At 44.3% G+C, this 26,131-nt stretch overlaps 1 protein-coding gene across 1 annotated transcript in view; it reads right to left on the bottom strand.

The window, feature by feature from the left end:
* usp32 (ubiquitin specific peptidase 32) overlaps positions 1-26,131 on the bottom strand; it is a 257,750-nt gene that overhangs the window by 134,828 nt on the left and 96,791 nt on the right. The window contains exon 15 of the mRNA XM_061827750.1: positions 16,725-16,859. Coding sequence (XP_061683734.1) covers positions 16,725-16,859 — 135 coding nt within the window. The remainder of the gene's footprint in view (positions 1-16,724; positions 16,860-26,131) is intronic.

The raw sequence follows: 26,131 nt of genomic DNA, 5'->3' as shown, positions 1-26,131 counted from the left end.
TGTCCTTGGCCACTTGTAGGAAGATACTGTTGCATCTGTGTGGAGGAGCTCGTCCTGTGAACAAGACTCTTCGAAGCAAGGATGATACTTTGGCTTTGTTGCAAGTCCATAATAAATATATTAATGATAACTCTAACAATCCTCAAGGTGAATAATGCATCTGTGGTACTCTTTCTAGGCATGAAACCATACTGTTGCTCACAGATACTTCTGAGTCTAGCCTCCACTACTCTTTCCCATAACTTCATTGTGTGGTTCATCATCTTTATTTGTGGTTTCCGCAGTTCTACTATCGCCTTTGTTCTTAAAAGTGGGGACTGGCACACTTTTCCTCCATTGGCATCGTCTCTCTCCCGAGTAATCTACTGAATAAGTTGGTCAAAAAATCCACACCCACCTCTCCAAATGTCTTCCATACCTCCTCTGGTATGTCATCAGGACCAACTGTCTTACCATTTTTCATTCTGTTCAGTGCTTTTCTAACTTCTTCCTTACAAATTAATGCCACTTCCCAGTCATTCACACTTGCCTGTTCAACTCTGCCTTCTCTCGCATTTTCTTCATTCGTTAGCTTCTCAAAGTTCTCTTTCCATCTACTTAGCACACAACTGGCACCAGTCAACACATTTCCATCTATATCATTCATCACTTTTCTTGTCCGTTAGTTGTGCAACTATTCCAGCAAGTTGGGTGATAAACCTAACAGTCAGACACAAAAACAACAGTCTGGACCCATCCGCCACCCAAAGGTGAAGGGAGGCTACCTTCTCATCCAGTGGGTTGGCTGAACCCTAATGTACAGGCACTAAGCCAGAGGACAGTAAGTATAATCACACTTGCTCGGTGCCTTTCACCACGGGCAACTTAATAGTGGAAAAGAGTCCAACACCTCTTGAGAAGACTGGGACCAGAGCCTAAACTGAGTATCGAGGAGAGGCCAACTAAATCTAGTCGGAACTTCTCAATCCCACACACCACCTCAAGGTCTTTCCCTTCCACAGAGGTGACATTCCATGTACCTAGAGCCAGCTTCTGTACCCCAGTATCGGCTCACCAAGTTCCCTTCTTTTGACAACAATCCAGCTCACCCCGCACCTGACCCCTACAATTCCAAACAAAGGAGGTGAGCCCATGGGAAGGGGAACCCATATTAGTGTTTCAGGTCCATGGATGCAGGTTAAGACACCAGCGACTCAACTTCGAGCCACACTTCCAGGGCGAGCTCTAGAAATGTGTCCGGGCAATCGAAAATAATATACCAATATTTTATACATCATAGAGGTCTTTTGAGCCATGCATTGTCTGGTCTCTCGCCTAGGACCTGTTTGGGATGGGTAACCCTGCCACGGAAATAGAGCACTACACAACGTAACCACAGTTCCTCTCTTGGTACTCTATGAGGCTTTCTCTAAGTCCACAAAAACACAATGGAGCTCTTTCTGACCTTCTCTGTACTTTTCAATTAGCATCCTCAAGGCAAATCATTCATCTTCTTCTGTTCCTTTCGGCTTGTCCCGTTAGGGGTCGCCACAGCGTGTCATCTTTTTCCATCTTTACCCATCTTCTGGATCCTCCTCTCTAACCCCAACTGCCCTCATGTCTTCCCTCACCACATCCATAAACCTTGCTTTTTGTTTTCCTCTCGCTCTTTTGCCTGGCAACTCCATCCTCAGCACCCTTCCACCAATATACTCACTCTCTCACCTCTGAACATGTCCAAACCATCGAAGTCTGCTCTCTCGAATCTTGTCTCCAAAACATCCAACTTTGGCTGTCCCTCTAATGAGCTCATTTCTAATCCTATCCAACCTGCTCACTCGAAGCGAGAACCTCAACATCTTAATTTCTGCTACCTCCAGTTCTACTTCCTGTTGTTTTTTCAGTGCCACTGTCTTTCATCCGTACATCATGGCCGGCCTCACCACTGTTTTGTAAACTTTGCCCCTTATCCTAGCGGAGACTCTTCTGTCACATAACACACCAGACACCTTCCGCCAGCTCTTCCAACCTGTTTGGACCCGTTTCTTCACTTCCTTACCACACTCAACGTTGCTCTGGATTGTTGACCCTAAATATTTGAAGTCCCCCACCTTCGCGATCTCTTCTCCCTGTAGTCTCCACCTTTCTCATTCACGCACATATATTTTGTTTTACTTCGGCTAATCTTCATTCCTCTCCTTTCCAATGCATGTCTCCATCTTTCGAATTTTTCCTCTGCATGCTCCCTGCTTTCACTGCATATCACAATATCATCTGCGAACATCATGGTCCAAGGGGATTCCAGTCTAACCTCATCTGTCAGCCTATCCATGACTACTGCAAACAGGAAGGGGCTCAGAGCTGATCCCTGATGCAGGTTCACCATTGTTCTGCTGCCATCATACATGTTGTGTACTATTTTAACATACTTCTCTGCCACACCAGACTTACGCATGCAGTACCACAGTTCCTCTGTTGGTACTCTGTCATTGGCTTTCTCTAGATCCACAAAGACACAATGTAGCTCCTTCTGACCTTCTCTGTACTTTTCCACTAGCATCCTCAAGGCAAATAATGCATCTGTGGTACTCTTTCTAAGCAAGAAACCATACTGTTGCTCACAGATACTTACTTCTGTCCTGAGTCTAGCCTCCACTACTCATTCCCATAACTTCATTGTGTGGCTCATCAACTTTTTCGCCCGCTAGTATTCTGTTGAATAAGTTGGTCAAAAACTCCACAGACATCTCTCCAAATTGCTTCCATACCTCCACCGGTATGTCATCAGGATCAACTACCTTTCCATTTTTCATCCTTTGTAGTGCCTTTCTGACTTCCCCTTTACTAATCATTGCCACTTCCTGGTCCTTCACACTTGCCTCTTCAACTTTTCCTTCTCTCTCATTTTCTTCATTCATCAACGTCTCAAAGTATTCTTTCCATCTATTTAGTACACTACTGGCACCAGTCAAGACATTTCCATCTCTATCCTTAATCACCCTAACATGCTGCACATCCTTCCCATCTATATTCCTCTGTGTGGCCAACCTGTAGAGATCCTTTTCTCCTTCTTTCGTGTCCAACCTTGTGTACATGTCTTTATATGCCTCTTGTTTAGCCTTTGCCACCTCTACCTTTGCCCTAAATCGCATCTCGATGTACTCCTTTCGCCTCTCCTCAGTCCTCTGTGTCCCTGTATTTTGGGGTTCCATCACCAAGTCTCCTTTTCCCCTTTCCGACCAAAAGACACACCAAGTACTCTCCTGCCTGTCTCTCAGATCACATTGGCTGTAATAGTCCAGTGTTCCAGGAGCTTCTGCTGTCCATTGAGAGCCTGTCTCACCTCTTTCCGAAAGGCCGCACAACATTCTTCCTTTCTCAGCTTCCACCACATGGTTTTCTACCTTTGTCTTCTTAATCTTCCTACCCACCACCAGAGTCATCCCACACACAGTCATCTTTAGCTGTCGAGCTACACTCTCCCCTACCACTACTTTACAGTCAGTAACCTCCTTCAGATTACATCGTCTGCACAACATGTAATCCACCTGCGTGCTTCTACCTCCGCTCTTGTACGTCACTATATGTTCTTCCCTCTTCTGGATATAAGTGTTCACTACAGCCATCTCCATCCTTTTTGCAAAGTCCACCACCATCTGTCCCTCAAAGTTCCTTTCCTGGATGCCGTACTTACCCATCACTTCTTCATCACCCCTGTTTCCTTTTCCAATATGTCTATTACATTCTGCACCAATCACAACTCTCTCGCTGTCTGGGATTCTCAGAACTATTTCATGTAGTTCCTTCCAGAATTTATCATTCAACTCGAGGTCACATCCTACCTGTTGGGCATAGCCGCTAACCACATTAAACATAACACCCTCAATTTCAAATTTTAGTCTCATCACTCAATCAGATACTCTTTTCACCTCCAAGAGATTCTTAGCCAGCTCTTCCTTTAAAATAACCCCTACTCCCTTTCTCTTCCCATCTACCCCGTGGTAGAATAATTTAAACCCTGCTCCTAAACTCCTAGCCTTACTACCTTTCCACCTGCTCTCTTAGATGCACAGTATATCAACCTTTCTCCTAATCATCATGTCAACCAACTCCTAAGCTTTTCCTGTCATAGTCCCAAGATTTAAAGTCCCTACACTCAGTTGTAGGCTCTGTGCATTCCTCTTTTTCTTCTGACGACGGATCTGGTTTCCTCCTCTTCTTTGTCTTCGACCCACAGTAGCTGAATTTCCACCGACAGCAAGCAGGTTACCTGTGCCGGGGGCGGGAGTTGTTAACCCGGGCCACGACCGATCCGGTATGGGATTCTTTAGATGTGTGTTTCTTTCGGCGTGTCCCTTTTGGGGTCGCCACAGCGTATCATCTCAGATGAATGCATATATATGTTTGGCACAATTTTTACGCCGGATGCCCTTCCTGACGCAACCCTTCTCAGGGAGTGGAGGCCCCAGTGGGATACAAACCCACAACCCCTGGTTTACCAAACCAGTGCTCTAACCACTGAGCTACGGGGCCTCTTTAGATGAACGCTCATATTTGTTTGGCACAGTTTTTACGCCGGATGCTCTTCCTGACGCAACCCTCTGCATTTATCCGGGCTTGGGACCTGGCTACAGATTGCACTGGTCTGTGCCCCCATAGGGCTGCATTGCAAATAATTCATCTGTGGTACTCAACTATTGCAACATCAAATAAAATATTTTAGCTCTTAAAAAACATCACAGTTTAAATACAGTGATACCTCTACTTACGAACGTCTCCAATAACGAGAAATTCAGGTTACGAAAGGAAAAATATGTGCTGGATTCCACCGAATGCAAACATCCTGTTAATTTAGCTCTTAAAAAAACATCACAGTTTAAATACAGTGATACCTGTACTGCTGTGATGCCACTTCTCGTGCACCGCTGTTACATCACTTCCGTTTCACAATGTGGCGCCCCCTCCTCAACAAGAGGAACTTTTGCTCACAAGGAGAATGCGGGATGTCTCTCTCACCATCTTTTCTGGCCCCATCCCCACGAATCCTCTTTTTCAGGTATTAAGCTAAGAGTATGGAGTCAGGTCGTTAGCAAAACACCAAGAGCTCAAACTACATAGAAACAAGTGTGATGGGCACATTAAAAAAAAAAAAAAAAAAAGCAGGAGGGCGCATACAATTAAAATGCTTTTTTTTTTTTTTTTAATGTGGCCATTCTGCTCATTTCTACGTAGTTTTAGCTCTTGTTTTTTTGATAGGGACCCGAAGCCATAGAAGAGCTGCTACAGATTGTAGCCAAACGGAGGGCAAGACGGTGCACTATTCGCACTGTGAAGCTTCGCCTCAAAGTGCTGACAATAATGAGGAATAAAGGGAATCAAGACTCTTCGGATTCAAAAAATTGTTTCCTCACAAATGCCATGGATTGCACAGAGGACGACATGCTGGGATCACTGTTCATGATACAATACAGGAGGCACCGGAACTGGACCAAGTCATCAATGATGAGTTCCATAGCGATGCACCAAAGGCAGATACCATTGATCTTTTTCAGATGATTGAAATCGGCAGTGGGACCCAGTGTATGTAAGATGATAAATCCTTGCTGTACATATGATCCCATTGTGAAATTGCTTATTAACTAATTCTCAACTGCTGGATGTCAATTTGAAATCAGCCTGCCACTACAAGGAATATGTTGGCTTGGTGAAAGTGCTTCAAGAACTTGTTAGACAACAGCAGGGAAAAAAAAAACAGACATGGTAAGCTCTGCAATGGGTGGGGTTCCATTATTTGAATGGGTGACACGTGCCACTGAGATATAGTTTCTTTTGGCTTATCCCGTTAGGGGTCGCCACATCGGGACATCTCAGATGAACGCTCATATTTGTTTGGCAATTTTTACGCTGGATGCCCTCCCTGACGCAACCCATCTTGGGGATTAGAAGCCCCGGTGAGATATAAAGCCGGGGGCACATGCCACTGATAGTCATGACAAAGAAAGGGACACATGTAAGGCTCAACTGGGAAAGCTCTATCGAAGACAACAATGAAGAAATTCAGAAAGAAACATCTTGAAAAGGACAAAATGCGTCCTCTTAACAGGACAGAGCTTCTTCCCAGCTTCCCAACAGCAACCAAATTCGTGGAAGCTAATGGAGGACTGAAAATATACATGCACTACGGAGAGCAATGGGGGTTGCAGCCATTAAAACCAAAAACAAATTATTTTGAAAAACGAGGTAATTGTTGGATTAATTGGATAGAAAGTTGTCTCTTATTTTCTCTTGTTTGATTTTTATGCTTGTTTGCTGAAACGATGTGATGCAATCAAGAGGGACATTGGGTGCCGTGGAAACACCAGACAGTAATGCAGCAGACAACATGAAGACTGACGGTTTTGCGAGGATGGTGAAGACATCGCAAAGACTCACATTAGCTATTTTTGTCACGGTTGCTTTGTTGCATTATGGACCGTGCTAAGGAATAAAAAGGAGGATCCGTGGAGATGTGGGCAGAAAAGGTTTGAGATGGTGAAAGAGACACATCTGACGGTCTCGTGAGAAAAAGTTCCTCTTGTCCTTCTTCCTTGAGAAATTGTACAGGGAGTCCTTGGTCTATGACTAAGATCTGTTCCCATAGTAGTGACTTAACTCGAATTTCAATTTAAGTTGGATTTCACGGTTAAAGCAAAAATTTACGATGACCGCTGGGACTGGCTTTAGCATTCCCGTGACCCTTGTGAGGATAAGCAGCTCAGAAATGGATGGGTGTTGGTACGTCATATAAAAAAACTAAAATACATACATACATAACTTAAGTAATTTTTCCATCTCAGCAACGATTGAAGAACGTTGCTTCGTTTTTTTTTCTTCACAAAAAAAGTTGCTTCATGATCACAGTATCCCTCATAGGGACGAAATCCTTCACGAGCGCTAAAATACGGGCTTTATCTTTAATAATGATCGCCACGGTCATCCAACTGAAGCCCAGGTATTTATGTCCATTGATGTTAATCCTCTCTCACTTTTTTTTTTTTTTAAATTATGTTAAGCTTCGGTTCAACAGGGGAAAAAAAACAGCTTTCTTCTTTGGGCCATAATGTGTAAAAAGGTGGGCAAAAAGGGCAAATAAACTCCCAGCGCACAAACACAGATAAGCCGTATGCATGAGCTAAGCAGAAACACTATGGTGCTGGGGCCATAATGGCGGACAAGACTTGGGTGTAGAAAGTAGAAATGTCTTCGGTCGAGACCGTCTTAAAGCAAGAACTAAAGTAAGTCCCACCTCTTGTTCATGTTGCGGCGGCGCCCGACCTCCAGCTGCCTCTTGCTCATGTCGTGGCGGCGCCCAACCCCGAGCCCCAGCCGCCTCTCCTTCGCGCCTCGGCGGCGCTTGAGCCTCAACCTTCTCGTTTATGCCTCTGCGGAGCCAAGTGCCTCTTGTCCTAAGCGTGGCCTTGCCAGACTCCTAATTGTTTGTTTGGCCCATGTCGCAGCGGTGCCTGACCTTCAGCCGCCTCATGCTTATGTCGCGGTGGCACCCAACCTCCAGCTCCCTCTCGCTCATGTCACGTTGGTGTCTGACCTCCCGCCGCCCCAGCCCCCTCTCACCCAGGTCTTAGCCGACCTCCTGAACTGCTCACCCAAGCTCCTCGGTTTGGGTGGCCTGGATGCCCACCAGACAGACTGGGGTGGGGTTTGGGAGAATAATTTGAGTGCCGATGTAATGGAATGCAGATGTGGCAATCCACAAAATGCCTGGAAGTGATCATCAGAAGCTGACACATCCGAAAAAAAAAAAAAAAACACACTAAGGGGATATAATTTGTACTGCCTAACGGGCCTACACTACTTCGAGACTCCAATGGAGCTCAAGAAAAAACAAGCTATGTACTACTTCGCCCAAATTGAAGGTGACCCAAGTTTGGGTGAACATGTTGGATATTGATCTGTTGTGCAGGCGAAGTTGGAAGTGTATTTGTGCATGAAATATATTTTGGAGTATTTGCTGTTGGAGCTGGCATGGAGATGATAGCGCCACCCCTAAAAGAACTGTCACAAGATTGTTGGTAAACTATTGGTGCCTTTTCAAAAGGACATGAAGAGGAAGAAGAAGGTGATATAGAACCGATAGGAATGAGGAAGGCTGTTTCCCAGACACAGATAGAGGTGCGTCCTGTTGTTGGCATGACAAGGGGTGTGACAGAAGAAGAGGCGCCACATGTACCAAGAGCTACACTTTAAATTTGGCAGATGCAGCCATGAAGCGCTGGATTCAAGGCATAGACGAGGACATACAAGCGTCTCCAGAGTTTTGGCCTCCATCAGATGAAACCCAGAGGTGAGAGGTACCCTTCTACTTACGAACATTAGAAAACCATGGCTACTGGCAGACCAGAGCCATTCAAAAGCAAAGATGAGCCACTAAAATCATATCTAGAAAGTGCATGTTGTGTGGGAGGATAAATTGACTATAGGTATACATTACAGCTAAAATCAAGAAATCCAAATCTCAATGAAACTGCTAAATGGAAGCCAGCATTTTTAGATGATAGGGCACAAATGTTTGTGATATGTACCAGCTGGGCAGGGGAGTTTTGAAATGTCGCTTAAGTCCCATGGGGCAAAAACAGTCAAAATAGGTAAAATATTATACCCTACATGGAGCACGTGGTTCATAAATTGGACATACATGCAAATTCAGGGTATGGTACTTAAATTTAGATTGGGACCAAATTATTATGATCCTTATCCTATTATGATGAGTGTGGTTTTTGTTGACATCAAATTGGGAAGTTTTGTAATATGAACCATGAGTGAAGGCATGACAAAAGCCCTGGGTGAAGGGAAAGGCAGCCTAAAAGATATCTGATTGGAAATACAAAAATGAAATTAACAACAAGTTGGATAAAAAATGTCTTAAATATTGTAGGAAAACAGAATGTTGTCTCCCAACTCACATGTATGTGCAATTGGGTTGTGTTAAATCTTAGCAGTGTGACATGAGGAACATGAGGACGCAATTCAAATAAGACCAAATTCACTTAGTGTTATCTACATCCAAACAAATCTTGAAGTGACTATTTAGGAATCAGAGTGGAGAAAAGCGGGATGGCTTCAAATAGGACCAGCACGCCTTCCCGAAGCATGGGTTGTCAAATCCTGGGAGTATGGCATGGACGAGACAAAGGACAAGAGAGGTGACATTTATTGACAACTCACTGAGCGCATTATACTTCAGGACACATTATAGTCAAGAAATTATGGTAATGCTGGCAATGCGGACCAAACTGGTCGCACAGGGACTGAACAGCCCGTATCAGGGTTTCCGGAACTAGATACTCCCAAAGGATCCCGACTACCCCACAGAACTCCCTGAGGAACATGATCGAAAGCCTTCTCCAAGTCCACAAAACACATGTAGACTGGTTGGGCAAATTCTCATGCACCCTCGAGGACCCTGCCGAAGGTGAAGAGCTGATCCACTGTTCCAGGGCCAGGATGAAAATTACATTGTTCCTCCTGAATCTGAGATTCGACTTCCAAACAGACCTTCCTCTCCAGCACCGCTGAATAGACCTTATAGGGAGGCTACCAGTATGATTTGCCTGTATTTGGAACACTCCTTCTTAAAAAGGGGACCACAATCCCAGTCTGCCAATCCAGAGGCACTGTCCCCGATGTTAGAGGTGTGTCAACCAGAATAGCCCAAGAACATCCAGAACCTTTAGGAACTGAACTCTGGGCAAATCACCTCCACCTCAAGGTCACCGAGGAGCTTTTTAACAACCTCAGTGAACCTCGACCCCAAAGATAGATAACCCAGACTCTGCTTTGTCATGGGAAGGCATGTCAGTGAAATTTAGGTGCTCTTCAAAGTATTCACCCCACCAACTCACATACTGCCAAGTCAAGGTCAGCAGGCCCCCCACCCTCACTATACACTGTGTTGACAGAACACTACTTCCCCCTCCTGAGACACCTGATGGTGGACAAGAACTTTCTGGAAGCCACCTTGAAGTTTTTGTCTCTATGGTCTCAGGAGCAAATGATGGTCTCTCCTCCCATGCCTCTTTTTTGTCTCCGCAACAACCAAAGCTGCATTCTGCTCGGCCAACCAGTAGCCCTCAGCTACCTCTGGAATTTCACAGGCCAAAAAGGCCCTGTAGGACTCCTTCCTCAGTTTGACGGCATGCATCACTGTTAGTGTCCACCAAAGTTCTTAGATTGCTGCCACGAAAGGCACCGACCACCTTACGGCCACAGCTCCGGTCACTGGCTGCGTCAGCAATGGAGGCAAGGAACATAGTATACTCTGACTCAATGTCCCCCTCCACCCCAGAATCATGAGCAAAGTTAAGTCGGAGGTGGGGGTTGAAACTCCTCTAGACGGGATTCTGCCAACGAATTCCATAAGACCTTAACAATACGTTTGGAGCTTCCACGTCGGACAGCCACTTCACCACCAGGTGGGGATCAGTTGACAGCTCTGCCCCTCTCTTCACCCAAGGGTCCAAGACATGCAGCCGCAAGTCAGATGATACAAAGTCCATCACCGAACAGCAATCTACAATGTCCTGGTGCCAAATGTACGTATGAACACCCTTATGATTGAACATTGGGTTCGTTATGGACAACCTATGATGAGTACAGAAGTCCAGTAACAGAACAACACTCAGGTTCTGATCGGGGGGCGGAATCTTCGCAATCACGCCCTTCCAATAAATCAAATCAATCAAAAGCATTTAATGTAATTACATGAACTGTGCATACAATGAAATAACAAATGCTTCTCCACAAGGTGCAGGCACGAATAAAACGGAATAAAAAAAGAAAATCTTGGGTATGAATAACAAAATAAATACGTACATCAAGGCACAGTTATTGCTAAAAGAACTTAGAAATAAATAAATAAATGGATAAATACAATCATAAATTGATTTTTTCAATATTATTCCCCCTGTCCAGGCCTTGGTAAGATTATTCAGGCCGACAAAAGCAAATAAGAAATGAAGTTGCATATTTTTTTTATTACAGTACTGTTGTGTTTGGTGGTTTTAAGTTCAAGGAGTTCATGGCTCTAGGGACCAAACTGTCTTTGAATCTAGTTGTCTGTGTTTTGTGGGACCTGTGCCGCCTGCCAGAGGGTAGCAGGTTAAACAGGTGGTGACCAGGATGGAAAGAGTCCTTTACAATGTTATTAGCTCCGCTGTGATAATGGGAGTTGACAATGTCCTCTAAGGAGGGCAGAGAGCAGCCAGTGATCTTCTGGGCACCGGTGATCACTTTTTGCAGAGCTTTCCTGTCCGCTGCTGTACATCCACCATACCACACTGTGATCCAGAATGAGGATGCTGTCCATGGTGGTTCTGTTGAAAGCCAGCAGCAGCTTAGCTTCCAAGTTGTTCTTCCTGAGCCCTCTCAGGAAGGGGAGTCGCTGCTGGGCCTTTTTCACCACCACTGTGGTATTTTCACTCCAGGTGAGTTTGTCTGTGTTGTCGACTTCCAGACATCTGAGGAGTGGACACTCTTCACACACTCCCCATAGATGAGCAGTGGGAACGGGTCCATGCCGGACGTCTGAAAGCCCAGGATGATTTATTTTCCCTTTGTCGAATTCAATGTGAGGTTGTTCGCTGTACACTACTTTGATAGGTTTACAATCTCATCCATGTAGGCAGACTCGACTTCTTTTGAGATGAACCCGATCAAGGTGTGATCGTCAGCAAACTTGATAACGGATTGCTGGGATGGGCTGCTCTCCAGTCATATGTGTACAGAAAGTACAGCAGGAGGGCTAAGTACACAACCTTGGGGAAACTGGTGCTGAGGGTGATTGAGGAAGAGAGGTGTGGGCCAAGTCTGACAGACTGTGGACAGTTTTTGAGGAAGTCTTAAATCCAAATGGAAGGCGATAGTCAAAGGAGGGAGAGTTTGTCGACCAAAATACCTATGATGATGGTATTAAAGGTTAAGCTAACATCTATGAAAAGCATCCTGACATAATTCTCTTGGCGTTCCAGGTGGCTCAGTGCAGTGTGGAGAGCTCATTGCGATAGCATTCTTGGTGGACCGGTTTCCTCTGTAGGCAAACTGAATGGGGTCGAGTAACGCAGGGAGTGAGCCCCTTATGTGGCGTGCAACTAGCCTCTCAAAGCACTTCATGATCACAGGTGTGAGTGCAATAGACCTGTCATTATTTAGACCAGTGATTTCCAACCTTTATAGAGCCAAGGGACATATTTTACAATTGAAAAATCCCATGGCACACCAACAAAAGTAATTGTCACCAAAAATAGATCGATTAATTACTGTATGTACTTCCAGTCATCTACTAGAAGAGGATTTTTTTGTTCTGTCTGTCATTGTGCTTCACTGGCATGAATAGATTAATAAGGATACATTATTTCTTGGAATCAATGTTTTTTTAGCAATTACATAAAATTGGATAACTTACCACGGCACACCTGTAGAGCGCTCACGGCACAGTAATGTACCCCAGCACACTATTTGGGAATCACTGATTTAGACAGTCAATGGCTGATTTTTTTGGGACGGGGATGATTCTTGCAGATTTCAGGTAGGAGGGAATGGTTAATTGTTGCAGGGAGCCGTTGAAGATTTTTGTGAAAACACTGGTCAGCTGATCAGCACAGGCTTTACAGGCTTACCTTCCCCTGGCACTCCAGCTGGGCCAGCAGCTTTAATGGTGTTAACTGTCCTGAGCACACATCTCAATTCATGTTCCTGAAGTGTCAGTGTGCTGCTGATGGGAGGTGGTTGTGATGACCTTGAATTTGATCTGTTTGTCTCAAAACAGGCAAGGAAACGGTTTAGTTCCTCTGCCAGCAAGGCGTCGGTGTTTCTGGCACAAATCTGGTTATTTCTGTTGTAGTTTGTGATGTGTTGCAATCCCTCCCACATCTTTTTTGAGCTATTTTCTATGAAGCACTCCTCAATATTTCTTTTGTAGGCCGCCTTAGCCTCTCCGATGCCTCTCTTTCAGTTAGCTCTGGAAACGCTGTACTGTCTCTTGTCCCCTGATTTGAAGGCGGTCTTGTGGCGTCTCAGTCTCTCGGGTCATCCAGGGTTTTTTTGGATCAGTCTATTGACAGTCAGTAAGACAGAATAGTATCTGTGTGTTGCTGGAGGTTCTGGTGTTCAAATAGTTCCCAATCAGTCCATGAAAGAGAGTCCTGCAGCTGAGACAGTTGTCTATTGTCTTTGAGGCCTTGCTTGCTTTTTTTAGGGAAATGTATGTGGGTGTAAGGGTGATGCAAAAACGATTGGATCCAGCAAGATGAGGGAGGGGGGGGTGACCCTGTATGCATGTTTAATCGAGTAAACATGGTCCAGGGTTGTGTGGGACATTTCACAAACTGGAAACATTTGGGTAAAACAGTCTTTAAACACGGTTTATTGAAGTCACCAGCAACAATAAATACTCTGTTGGGGTGGGCGAGCTGCCGTTTTTTACAGTCATGAGCAGACGACTAAGTGCTGCGCTAACGTTACTGTTCGGCGGGATATGGACAATGACTACTGTTAACTCCCTTGGGAGATAAAAGGGTCTGCATGAGACTTGCAAGGACCTCTAAATCAGGAAAGCAGTGGTTGTCGATGACCTGCTGTTAGAATACCAGTCATAGTGCACATAAACACAAAGCCCTCCCCCTCTCCTCTTACTGGAGTCTTTTGTTCTGTCTTGTTGATGTAGGGTACGGTCCGCTAGCAAAACTGCAGCATCGGGGATTTGCGGATGTAGCCACGTCTCCGTGATGAAAATACTGCAGTTACGGACAAAGCTGCTCGTTGCTAGTTGTAATTCTAACTCGTCCATTTTGTGGGTAATGGATCTTGCGTTGCCAAAAGGATGCTTGGAAGCGCTGGTCTGTGAGGTTGTTTCCTTAGCTTAACAGCCAGGCCCGATTGACATCCTTGCCTTTGTTTACGCACCCTCCGCCTTCTCCCTCGCTTGCTGAGACCCGCTATCCATAGAGATCCTGCTGGTCTTGCGATGTCCTGCGGAGTACTGTTTTTCTTTTGGTATTTTTTTGTGATTGATAAGTTATGCTTCAAGGCAAAATCAATTAGGTCCTGGAATTATATGCGACCGTGGCTTTACAGAAATCCACAAATAGCGCCAAAATAATAAAAAAGAAAAAGCACCAAAACTACTAGGAGCCACTGCAACCGTGCACGCCAGGTCTCATTGTCATTGGTCATGTGAGCACTGAAGTTCCACCAGAAGAAACATGGAGTCTCAAGCACTAGTGCTCTCCAGCACTCCCTGTAAGGACACTAAAAGGGGTGGGTTCATTGGCACAAAACACAGTCAGGAGCTGTCCCCCAACCGGAAGGCGGCGGGAGGCTACCCTATCATCCACTGGGGTGAACCCCAACATATGGGGGTCAAGCCGCTGGGCAGTAAGTATACCCATCACTTGCTTGGCCCCTCTCACAATGGGCAACTCCAGAAAAATTGAGGCCAAGATGTGTGTGGAGGGGAGTCTGACTATATCTAGACGGAAGTTTTCAACCTCACACAGCATCTTGGGCTCCTTCCCTGTCAGAGAGGTGGCATTCCACTTTCCTAGAGTGGGTTTCTGTTGCAGGGCCTTTGACCACCGCCCAGCTCACACTGCAACTGACGCCTATGACACCTACTATGAGCCCAAAGGAAGGGAGACCCATGTTACCCTTTTGGTCTGTACCTGGCAGAGCAACATATGTGCAGGCTTGGCCACCAGGTACTCACCTTCAATCCCTCCCTCCACGACAAGGTGCGGGGGGGCTGTGACCTGTTTCCTGGCAAGGGACACCTTGATCCATTAATTGTATTCATCATATGGGTTTATGCAGCTATGCTTTGTCTGGTCCTTCCCCTAGGACCTGTTTGCCATAGGTGACCCCATAAGGGGCATGAAGCCCCAGACAAGTTAGCTCCTAGGATCACTGTGACATACAAACCACTCTACCATGATAACGTGACAGCTCAAGGAGGGGAAAAAAATCTTATGCATCCATTTATACTTTCTTGCAATCACTACATTGTTTTCCTTCCAACTAGGTCTGATCTTTCACAGTCTCTGGAGGAACAGAGGTAGATGTTGAAGAAGATGCACGAAAAGTAAAAACAAGAGATGCAAAAAAATAGCTATTCCCTCTTGGGGGCATTTGCAAATTTGCATGCCATTTAACTTGTTCCAGCCCCCTCCCTTGCTCTTATCTGTGGGTGTGATTGGTAAGAATGCCAGGAGTGACATCTGGGGGCCCTGTGAACAGATCACGGCTGGGAAAATAGATCACATTGCAGACTTTGGACACCGCCACGTCGTGGTTCAGTATCGCTAGCACCATGTGGTGATACAACAAAGAAAAAAGGGGCAGGGCTGAAGCCAAGCTCCGTAACTGGAGAGATTTAAGCCAGGAAAAAGAGAAAGTCAAGAGCAGTGTGAAGAAGGGTTGAGGGTTTTTGTGCTGACTGAGAGAAGGGAAGACGATGACCACATATGAACAACTCTTAAATTTTGTTCAAATCAAGGTGGGCCACTAGTATGGATCGAGAAGAAGCATATGAAAAAAAAAAATTATCCAAAATTGGAAACTGTATCACACATTGATTCAGAATATAAAATTATTATTTTAAGTGCCACTGACATCCCTATATACATTGAAAAATAGATATTGCTATGAAAATTACATACAATATTATTCACTTCAATGTCTATATGAAAAAATAAATATGAGCGGAGAGCGTGTCATTCATGGGCAAAATTGCAGAAGTCTCACTCGACACCCAAGTGGTAACCATATTGCTTGCTACGTCATTTACGGCTGTCACACTGGGAGAATCATTGTCCATTGATAAGACACTGTGCCACCTGCTATGGGAGATGAACAACAGATTTTCGTATTTTTACGACGCCCCTTTTGACAACGAAGCTCTTTTCGAACATTGCACAATCGAGTGAAGTGACCGGGGCAATATTACCCTATCATTTCGAGCCATATTTAGATGATATGCGGATCACTTCTAACTAAAGACAAAGACTCCCAGACAGTATGTATGACAGTATGTAGCAGACTTCGATGGTTTGGACATGTTCAGAGGTGAGAGAGTGAGTATGTTGGTAGAAGAGTGCTGAGGTTGGAGCTGCAAGGCAAAAGGGCGAGAGGAAGACCAAAGAAAAGGTTGATGGATGTTGTGAGGGAGGACATGAGGACAGTGGGTGCTAGAAAGGAGGATACACGAGATAGGCTGAAATGGAACAAGATGACACGTTGTGGTGACCCCCAACGGGACAAGCCGAAAGAAAAAAAAAAGAAAAAGAACTTGTGCAAGCACATTTTTATTTAAAAAAAAAAGTTATGTGTCAGGAACACTTCAGCATATTACAGTATTGTTTTTTTACCAATCATGTCAGAAAAGTCTTCATATTGATTTTTTTTCTACACTAGTACTTTTGTCAAAAAGTTACTCACAAGGAACACACTTATGAAATTTCTTGTTTATATCACAATTAACACTATGGTGTTTGATCAAAAACATTTGACAGTGATGAGTACTTATTACTGAAAAAGTGTCATGGAGAGAACAATTCTTAAGCTTGCTTGGATTGGCATTTTCATGATGGTTTTCCTTATATGCTCCACTCAATCCAATTTGATTCTTACAAGATTTAATGAAGTGAGGGGAAGCTGCACTGGTGAAGATTTGCCGTGTTGTTCCAATGTACACTTACTGGTCGTTGCAGGCTGAGGTTGGCACCATACCACCGGTAAAGTGCTCGCCAAACTGGCTCTGGGACAATCTCAAAATGTCTATGATTCTGCAAGCTGTGTTTCAGCCTGCCACCCTCCATCGTTAATGTTGGAACCTGCAGGCACAGAACAGAAGGATAGATACACCAATTATTATTATACTTTTTTCGTATTTAGAACTGGGATATATATATTTATATACATTTGTTAATTTGATAGGATAATTACTGGGGTTGGGGATTGAGAATCGATTGGAACTGGGACTAACGCTCTGGTTCTGGAACTGTTCCAAATAAAAATTTCCATTCAACGATGAAGCGGTGTAAACCAACAAAGAAGAACAGGCTATGATGTCAGATGATCACCAATGAACAATAGTGTGTCTTAAACTTTGCCCTTCATCCTAGCGGAGACTCCTTTGTCACATAGAACAGTTCCATCCCGCTTGGACCCGTTTCTTCACTTCTTTACCACTCTCTCCATAACTTCATTGTGTGGCTCATCAACTTTATTCCTCGATAATTCCCATAGCTCTGTCTTGTTGACCCCAAGTATTTGAAGTCGTCCACCTTCGCTATCTCTTCTCCCTGGAGCTTCACTCTTCCTCTTCCGCCCCTCTCATTCACACACACATATTCTGTTTTACTTCAGCTCATCTTAATTCCTCTCCTTTCCGGTGCATACCTCCGTATTTCTCATTGTTTCTCCGCCTGCTCCCTGCTTTCACTGCAGATCACAATATCATCTGCAAACATTATGGTCCAAGTGGATTCCGGTCTAACCTCGTCTGTCAGTCTATCCATTACTACCGCAGACAAGAGGCTCAGGGTCCATGTCGGCTGCCGTTTTTTCATTAATAAAATATTGTAAAAACAATGCATTTCATGACAGTGGCACTTGAAATTTTTCTGACATAACTACGGCACATCTCACCACTGTTCTGCTGCCCTCATACATGTCCTGTACTATTCTAACATATTTCTCCGCCACACCAAACTTGCGCATGGAGTACCACAGTTCCTCTCTTGGTACTCTGTCATAGGCTCTTTCTATGTCTACAAAGACACAATGTAGCTCCTTCTGACCTTCTCTGTACTTTCCACAAGCATCATCAAGGCAAATAATGCATTTGTGGTACTATTTCTAGTCATGAAACCATAGTGTTGCTCACAGACACATTTGTCTTGAGTCTAGTCTCCATTACTCTTCCCCATAACTACATTGTGTGGCTCATAATCATTTTACCTCTATAGATTCCACCGTTCTGAACATCGCCTTTGTTCTTAAAAATGGGGACTTGCACACTTTTCCTCCATTCATGCCAGAGCATCTTCTCTCCCGCTAGTATTCTATTGAATAAGTTGGTCAAAAACTCCACAGCCATCTCTCCCAATTGTTTCCATACCTCCACTGGTATGTCATCAGGACCAACTGCCTTTTTAACTTCCTCCTTACTAATCATTGCCACTTCTTGGTCCTTCACACTCATTCTTCACACTCGTACATTAACGCATGAACCTTTATCTCATAGGACTCAGTGTAGGTTACTGTGTGAACACATTTGTTGTGAGTTATAAAAATACATGCTATTTACCTTGCGTGCATTCAGAGTAACTGACTTGCTGCCACCATCCCTGAGAGAACAGTGTCACCCGTGATTGTAGCAACTTTCTCAGCAAACAGGGTGAGGCCATCTACACCGGTTCCTCTGCCTGTTTTGGCCACACTTTGGCGGTGGGTAGCTGTCTTCAACTTCACATTCACCTTTATGTCTGGCCACTTCTTTTTTTTCAGTTCAGTGTGTGTGCGCAGTTGTGACCGCAAAGCATTGCAGTTCCACAAAATGTCCCTTTTACTGTGTGTTTCAAAGAGGATTTTACTTCTTTGAGCAGCATCTCAACTTCACACGTTCAAAATATATATTTTTTACCTACCTCATTTCCTTTTTTATTGATTGTTTTTTTGTCGTCCTTTGTCAGCTGTTGAAACCTAGAGGCTCCTAGGAATCGGTCTCAAAGTACCCAAAGTGTGAGACGAACAACTCCATCCATTCATCCATCCATCCATCCATCCATCCATCCATTTTCTTAGGTGCTGAGCTTCACAAGGTACGTGGGAGTGCTGGAGCCTATCTCAGCCGTCATCGGGCAGGAGGGGGGGTACAACCTCAACTGGTAGCCAGTCAATCGCAGTGCACACAAAGACAGACAAGAGTCACACACAATCACACCTAGGTGCAATTTAGAGTGTCCAATTAATGCACGCGTTTTTTTCCTGTTTTTTTTTTAATGCAGCCCAATGCGGGCACAAGGCAGTACAATCTGTAAGACGGTCGCAAGCCCAGATAAATTCAGAGGATTTTGTCGGGAAGGACATCCAATGTAAAACTTTGCCCAAAAAATATGAGCATACATCTAAAGAATAGCATACAGGATCGTCGTGGTCTGGGTGAACAAAGCCCACTCTCGGCACCCTTAACTTGCAGGGCGTTGGTGGAAATTCAGTGACTGTGGGTCGAAAAAAAAGAAGCGGAGGAAAGCGGATTCGTCCGCAGAAAAAGAAGAGGAATGCAGAGAGCCTACAACTGAGTGTATGGACTTTGAATGTTGGGACTACGGCAGGAAAACCTCAGGAGTTGGTTGATATGATAATAAGGAGAAAGGTTGATAGATTGTGTATCCAAGGGAGCAGGTGGAAAGGTAGTAAGGCTAAAAGTTTAGGAGCAGGGTTTAAATTATTTTCCCATGGAGTAGATGAGAAGAGAAATGGATTGGACCTTATTTTAAAGGAAGGGCTGGCTAAGACTGCCTTGGAGGCGAAAAGAGTGTCAGATCAATTATTGAGGCTAAAATATGAAATTGAGGGTGTTATGTTTAATGTGTTTAGTGGCTATGCCCCACAGGTTGGATGTGACCAAGAGTTGAAAGAGAAATTCTGGAAGGAAATAGATTAAGTGGTTCTGAGCATCCCAGACAGAGAGAGGGTTGAGATTGGTGCAGACTGTAATGGACATGTTGGTGAAAGAAACGGTGAGATGAAGAAGTTGATGGCGAAGTATGGCATCCAGGGAAGGACTTTGCAAGAAGGATGGAAATGGCAGTCGTGAACACTTTTTCCCAGAAGAGGCAGGAACATGGGGTGACATACAAGAGCGGAGGTAGAAGCACGCAGGTGGATTGCATTTTGTGCAGACGATGTACTGTAATCTGAAAGAATTTACTGGCTGTAAAGTACTGGTAGGGGAGAGTGTCGCTTGACACCATAGGATGGTGGTGTGTCGGATGACTCTGGTGGTGGGTAGGAAGATTAAGAAGACAAAGGTATAGAGCAGAGAACCATGTGGTGGAAGCTGAGAAAGGAAGAATGTTGTGCGGCCTTTTGGAAAGAGGTGAGACTGGCTCGCGATGGACAGCAGAAGCTCCTGGAAGACTGGACTACTACAGCTGAGGTGATCAGAGGGACAGGCAGGAGAGTACTTGGTGTGTCTTCTGGTAGAAAGGGGAGAAAGAGACTTGGTGGTGGAACCCCAAATATAAGGGAAATCATACAAGGAAAGAGATTAGCGGAAGTGGGACACTGTGAGGACTGAGGAGAGGCGAAAGGAGTACATTAAGATGCGAAGTAGGACAAAGGTAGAGGTGGCCAAGGCTAAACAAGAGTCATATGACGACATGTACTCCAGGTTGGATATGAAAGAAGGAGAAAAGGATCGCTACAGGTTGGCCAGACAGAGGGATAGAGATGGGAAGGATGTACAGCAGGTAAGGGTGATTAAGGATAGAGATGGAAATGTGTTGACTGGTGCCAGTAGTGTGCTAAATAGATGGAAAGAATACTTTGAGAAGTTGATGAATGAAGAAAATGAGAGAGAAGGAAGCAAGCGTGAAGGACCAGGAAGTGGCAATAATGAGTAAGGAGGAAGTTAGAAAGGGACTTCAAAGGGTGAAAAATGGAAAGGCAGTTGGTCCTGATACCGGTGGAGATATGGAAACAATTTGGAGAGCTGACTGGAATTTTTGCCCAACTTATTCAATAGAATACTATCGGGTGAAAAAGATGCCTGAAGAATGGAGGAAAAGTGTACTAGTTCCCATTTTTAAGAACAAAGGTGATGTTCAGAGCTCTGGGAATTACAGAGGAATAAAGTTGATGAGCCACACAATGAAGTTATGGGAAAGAGTAGTGGAGGGTAGACTCTTGACAGAAGAATCTGCGAGCAACAATATGGTTTCATGCCTAGAAAGAGTACCACGGATGCATTATTTGCCATGCGGATGCAAGTGGAAAAGTACAGAGAAAGTCAGAAGGAGCTACATTGTGTCATTGTGGATCTACAGAAAGCCTATGACAGAGTACCAAGAGAGGAACTGTGGTACTGCATGCATAAGTCTGGTGTGGCAGAGAAGAATGTTAAAATAGTACAGGACATGTATGATGGCAGCAGAACAATGGTGAGGTATGCCTTTGGTGTGACAGAGGAATTTAAGGTGGAGGTGGGACTGCATCAGGGATCAGCTCTGAGCCCCTTCCTGTTTGCAGTGGTCATGGATAGGCTGACAGACGAGGTTAGACTGGAATCTCTTTGGACCATGATGTTTGCAGATGATATTGTGATATGCAATGAAAGCAAAGAGCAGGCGGAGGAACAATTAGAAAGATGGAGACATGCACTGGAAAGGAGAGGAATGAAGATGAGCCGAAGTAAAATAGAAAATATGTGCTTGAATGAGAGGGGCGGAAGATGAAGAGTGAAGCTCCAGGGAGAAGAGATACCACGGGTGGAAAACTTCAAATATTTAGGGTCAACAATCCAGAGCAATCGTGAGTGTGGTAAGGAAGTGAAGAAACGGGTCCAAGCAGGTTGGAACAGCTGGCGGAAGCTGTCTGGTGTGTTATGTGACAGAACAGTCTCTGCTAGAATGAAGGTCAAAGTTTACAAAACAGTGGTGAGGCTGGCCATGATGTACGGATTAAAGACGGTGGCACTGAAGAAACAACAGGAAGCAGAACTGGAGGCAGCAGAAATGGAGATGTTCAGGTTCTCGCTCAGAGTGAGCAGGTTGGATGGGATTAGAAATGACCTTATTAAAGGGACAGCCAAAGTTGGATGTTTTGGAGACAAGGTTCGAGAGCAGACTTCGATGGTTTGGACATGTTCAGAGGCAACAGAATGAGTATATTGGTAGAAGGGTGCTCAGGATGGAGCTGCTAGGCAAAAGAGCGAGAGGAAGACCAAAGAGAAGGTTGATGGATGTGGTGAGGGAAGACATGAGGGCAAGTTGGGGTTAGGGAGGAAGATGCACGAGATAGGCAAAGATGGAAAAAGATGACACGCTGTGGCGACAAGCTAACAAGCCGAAAGGAAAAGAAGATTAAATAGAATACCAGCGGGTGAGAAAATGCCTGAAGAATGGAGTTAAAGTGTGGTAGTTCCCATTTGGTCAGGCGATTTGCAGAGAGAAGAAAGTTAATGATCCACACAATGACGTTATGGGAAAGAGGAGTGGAGGCGAGAGTCAGAAAAGAGGTAAGTATCTGCGAGCAACAGTATGGTTTCATGCCAAGAAAGAGTATCAAAGATGGATTATTTGCCTTGAGGATTCTTCTTCTTTTCCTTTCAGCCTGTCTCGTTACGGGTCACCACAGAGTGTCAACTCAGATGAATGCATATTTGTTTGGCAGGCTCGTGGAAAAGTTTAGATAAGGTCAGAAGGAGCTCCAATGTCTTTGTGGATCTAGAGTTAGCCTATGACAGAATACCAAGAGAGGAACTGTGGTACTACATGCGTAAGTCTGGTGTGGCGCAGAAATAGGTTAGAATAGTCCAGGACATGTATGACGGCAGAAGAACAGTGGTAAAGTTTGCTGTAGGTGTGACAGAAGAATTTAAGGTCCAGGTGGGATTGCATTTGGAATCAGGTCTGAGCCCCTTCCTGTTTGCTGTTGAAATGGATAGGCTGACAGATGAGGTTAGACTGTAATCCCCTTGGACAATGATGTTCGCAGATAATATTGTGATTTGCAGTGACAGCAGGGAGCAATTAGAAAAATGGAGGCATGCACTGGAAAGGAGAGGATTGAAGATGAACCGAAGTTAAACAGAAAATATGTGCATGAATGAGAAGGGTAGAGGCGGAAGAGTGAGACTCCAGGGAGAAGAGATGGCGAGGGTGGACGACTTCAAATACTTGGGATCAACAATCCAGAGCAATGGTGAGTGTGGTAAGGAAGTGAAATAACGGGTTCAACCAGGTTGGTACAGCTGGCGGAAGGTGTCTAGTATGTTATGTGACAGAAGAGTCTGCTAGGATAATAGGCAAAGTTTATATAACAGTGGTGAGACCAGCCATGATGTACGGATTAGAGACGGTGGCACTGAAGAGGCAACAGGAAGCAGAGATGGACATGGCAGAAATGAAGATGTTGAGGTTCTCTCTATGAGTGAGCAAGTTGGACATGACTAGAAATGAGCTCATGAGAGGGACAGCCAAGGTTGGATGTTTTGGAGACAAGGTTCGAGCGAGCAGACTTTAATGGTATGGATATGTCAGCCAAGGACTACACGGAACTTGGCCAATGACCTGAAAAGAGCTGGGACCACCGTTTCCAAGGTGACTGTTGGTAATACACAAAGACGTCATGGTTTGAACTCATGCCTGGCTTGAACCAGCACATGTCAAGGCCCGTCTTAGTCAAGGCCCGTCTTAAGTTTGCCAATGACCATTTGGATGACACAGAGGAGTCATGGGAAAAGGTTTTGTGGTCAGATAGGACCAAAATGGAACTTTTTGTCATAATTCCACTAACCATGTTTGGAGGAAGACAAATGATGAGTTCCATCCCGAGAACACAATCCGTACTGTGAAGCAAGGGGGTCGTAGCATCATTCTTTGGGGGTGTTTTTCCTGCACATCGGACAGGACAACGGCACTCTATTAAGGAGAGGATGACCGCGGCCATGTATTGTGAGATTTTGGGGAATAAGCTCTTTCCCTCAGTCAGAGCATTAAAATGAGTTCTGGCTGGGTCTTTCAACATGACAATGACCCGAAGTACACAGCCAGGAAAACCAAGGAGTGCCTCTGTAAGAAGCATATCAAGGTTCTGCTGTGGCCTAGCCAGTCTCCACACCAAAACCCAAAAGAAAAGCTTCAGAGGGAACTGAAACGCAGTGTTTCTCAGCGACAGCCCAGAAACCTGTCTTATCTCGAGAAAATCCGTGTGGAGGAATGGGCCAAAATCCCTCCTGCTGTGTGTGCAAACCTGGTGAACAACTACAGGAAATTTTTTAGCTCTGTAATTGCAAACAAAGGCTACTGTACGAAATAACATTGGTTTTCTCAGGTGTTCAAATACTTATTTACAGCTGTATCACACAAATCATACATTGTGATTTCTGGATTTTTCTTTTTAGATTATCTCTCTCACAGTGGACATGCACCTACGTTGAAAATTTCAAACCCCTCCATGCTTTTAAGTGTGAGAACGTGCAATATAGCAGGGTGTTCAAATACTTATTTTCTTCACTGTATATATACAGTGTCTTGTGAAAGTATTTGACCCCACCTTGAACTTTTCAATCTTATGCCACATTTCAGGCATCAAACCAAGATATAAAATTTTCTTTTTCTGTCAAGAATCAACAACTAATGGGACACAATCGTGAAGTGAAACAAAATTTATTGGATATTTTATACTTTAATAAATAAAAAAATCTAAAGTAAGGCGTGCAATATTATTCGGCCCCTTTACATTCAGTGCAGCAAACTCACTCCAGAAGTTCAGTGAAGATCTCTGAATGATCCAATGTCGACTGAAGATGATAAATAGAATCTACCTGTGTGTAATCAAGTCTCCGTATAAATGCACCTGCTCTGTTATAGTCCCAGGGTTCCGTTTAAAGTGCAGAGAGCATCATGACGACCAAAGAACACACCAGGCAGGTACGATATACTGTTGTGGAGAAGTTTAAAGCTGGATTTGGATACAAAAAGATGTCCCGAGCTTTAAACATCTCAAGGACCACTGTGGAAGCAATCATATTGAAATGTAAGAAGTATAAGACAACTGCAAGTCTACCAAGACCCGGCTGTCCCTCTAAACTTTCACCTCGAACAAGGAGAAGACTGACCAGAGATGCAGCCAAGAAGCCCATGATCACTCTGGATGAACTGCAGAGTTCTACAACTGAGGTTGGAGTCAGTCTATAGGACAGCAATCAGTCGTACACTGCACAAATCTGGCCTTTAATGGAAGAGTGGCAAGAGGAAAGTCATTTCCCAAAGATATCCATAAAAAGTCACGTTTAAAATTTGCCACAATCTACCTGGGAGACACACAAAACATGTGGAAGAAGGTGCTCTGGTCAGATGAAACCAAAATGGAATTTTATGGCCACAATGCAAAACGATATGTCTGCATAAAAGCAAAACAGCTGATCACCCTGAACACACCATCCCCACTGTCAAACATGGTGGTGGAAGCCTCATGGTTTGGGCCTGCTTTTCTTCAGCAGGGAGAGGGAAGATGGTTAAAATTGATGGGAAGATGAATGGAGCCAAATAAGGGACAATTCTGGAAGAAAACCTGTTGGAGTCTGCAAAAGACCTGAGACTGGAATGGAGATTTATCTTCCAACAGGACACTGACCCAAAACATAAAGCCAAATTTACAATGGAATGGTTCACAAATGCTATCACTGAACTTGAGCAGTTTACCAAGGAAGAAAGGGCAAGAATTTCAGTCTCTCGATATGCAAAACTGACAGACATACCCCAAGCGACGTGCAGCTGTAATTGCAGCAAATGGTGGTGCTACAAAGTCTTAATGTAAGGGGGCTGAATAATATTGCACGCCCCACTTTTCAGGTTTTTATCTGTTAAAAAAAAAGTTCAAAATATCCAATGAATTTCATTCCGATTCACAATTGCGTCACACTTGTTGATTTTTGACAAAAAATATTTAATTTTATGTTTATCTTTGAAGCCTGAAAAGTGGCAAAAGGTTGAAAAGTTCAAGGGGCCGAATACTTTCACAAGGCACTGTGTGTATACGTGTATATGTGTATATTTATCTATCCATCTATCTATTTAAAAAATTATATATATTTATATATATATTTTTATATTTTGTAGACCGCACGATTCGTCAGTTTAAACTGCTCCTTCTTGCTCATCTTGCATTACTTACAAGCAATAGCTCCTATAAACAGAAATGTCTCGTTCTTTGTTTGTCTTCTTGTTCTTCGTTCTGAATGAATGTCGTACCAGGGCATCACCGACTGCCGGGAAAAAATCCCTTTTGTGTTTTTACACACTTGGCTAATAAAGCAGATTCTGATTCTGTGGCAGTTCTCCACAGTATTATTGAATTTGTCCCCTGTTCATCT

Source organism: Syngnathoides biaculeatus, chromosome 8 (genome assembly GCF_019802595.1).
Source record: "Syngnathoides biaculeatus isolate LvHL_M chromosome 8, ASM1980259v1, whole genome shotgun sequence".
NCBI lineage: Eukaryota > Metazoa > Chordata > Actinopteri > Syngnathiformes > Syngnathidae > Syngnathoides > Syngnathoides biaculeatus.
This window is presented reverse-complemented; position numbering and strand designations above follow the sequence as displayed.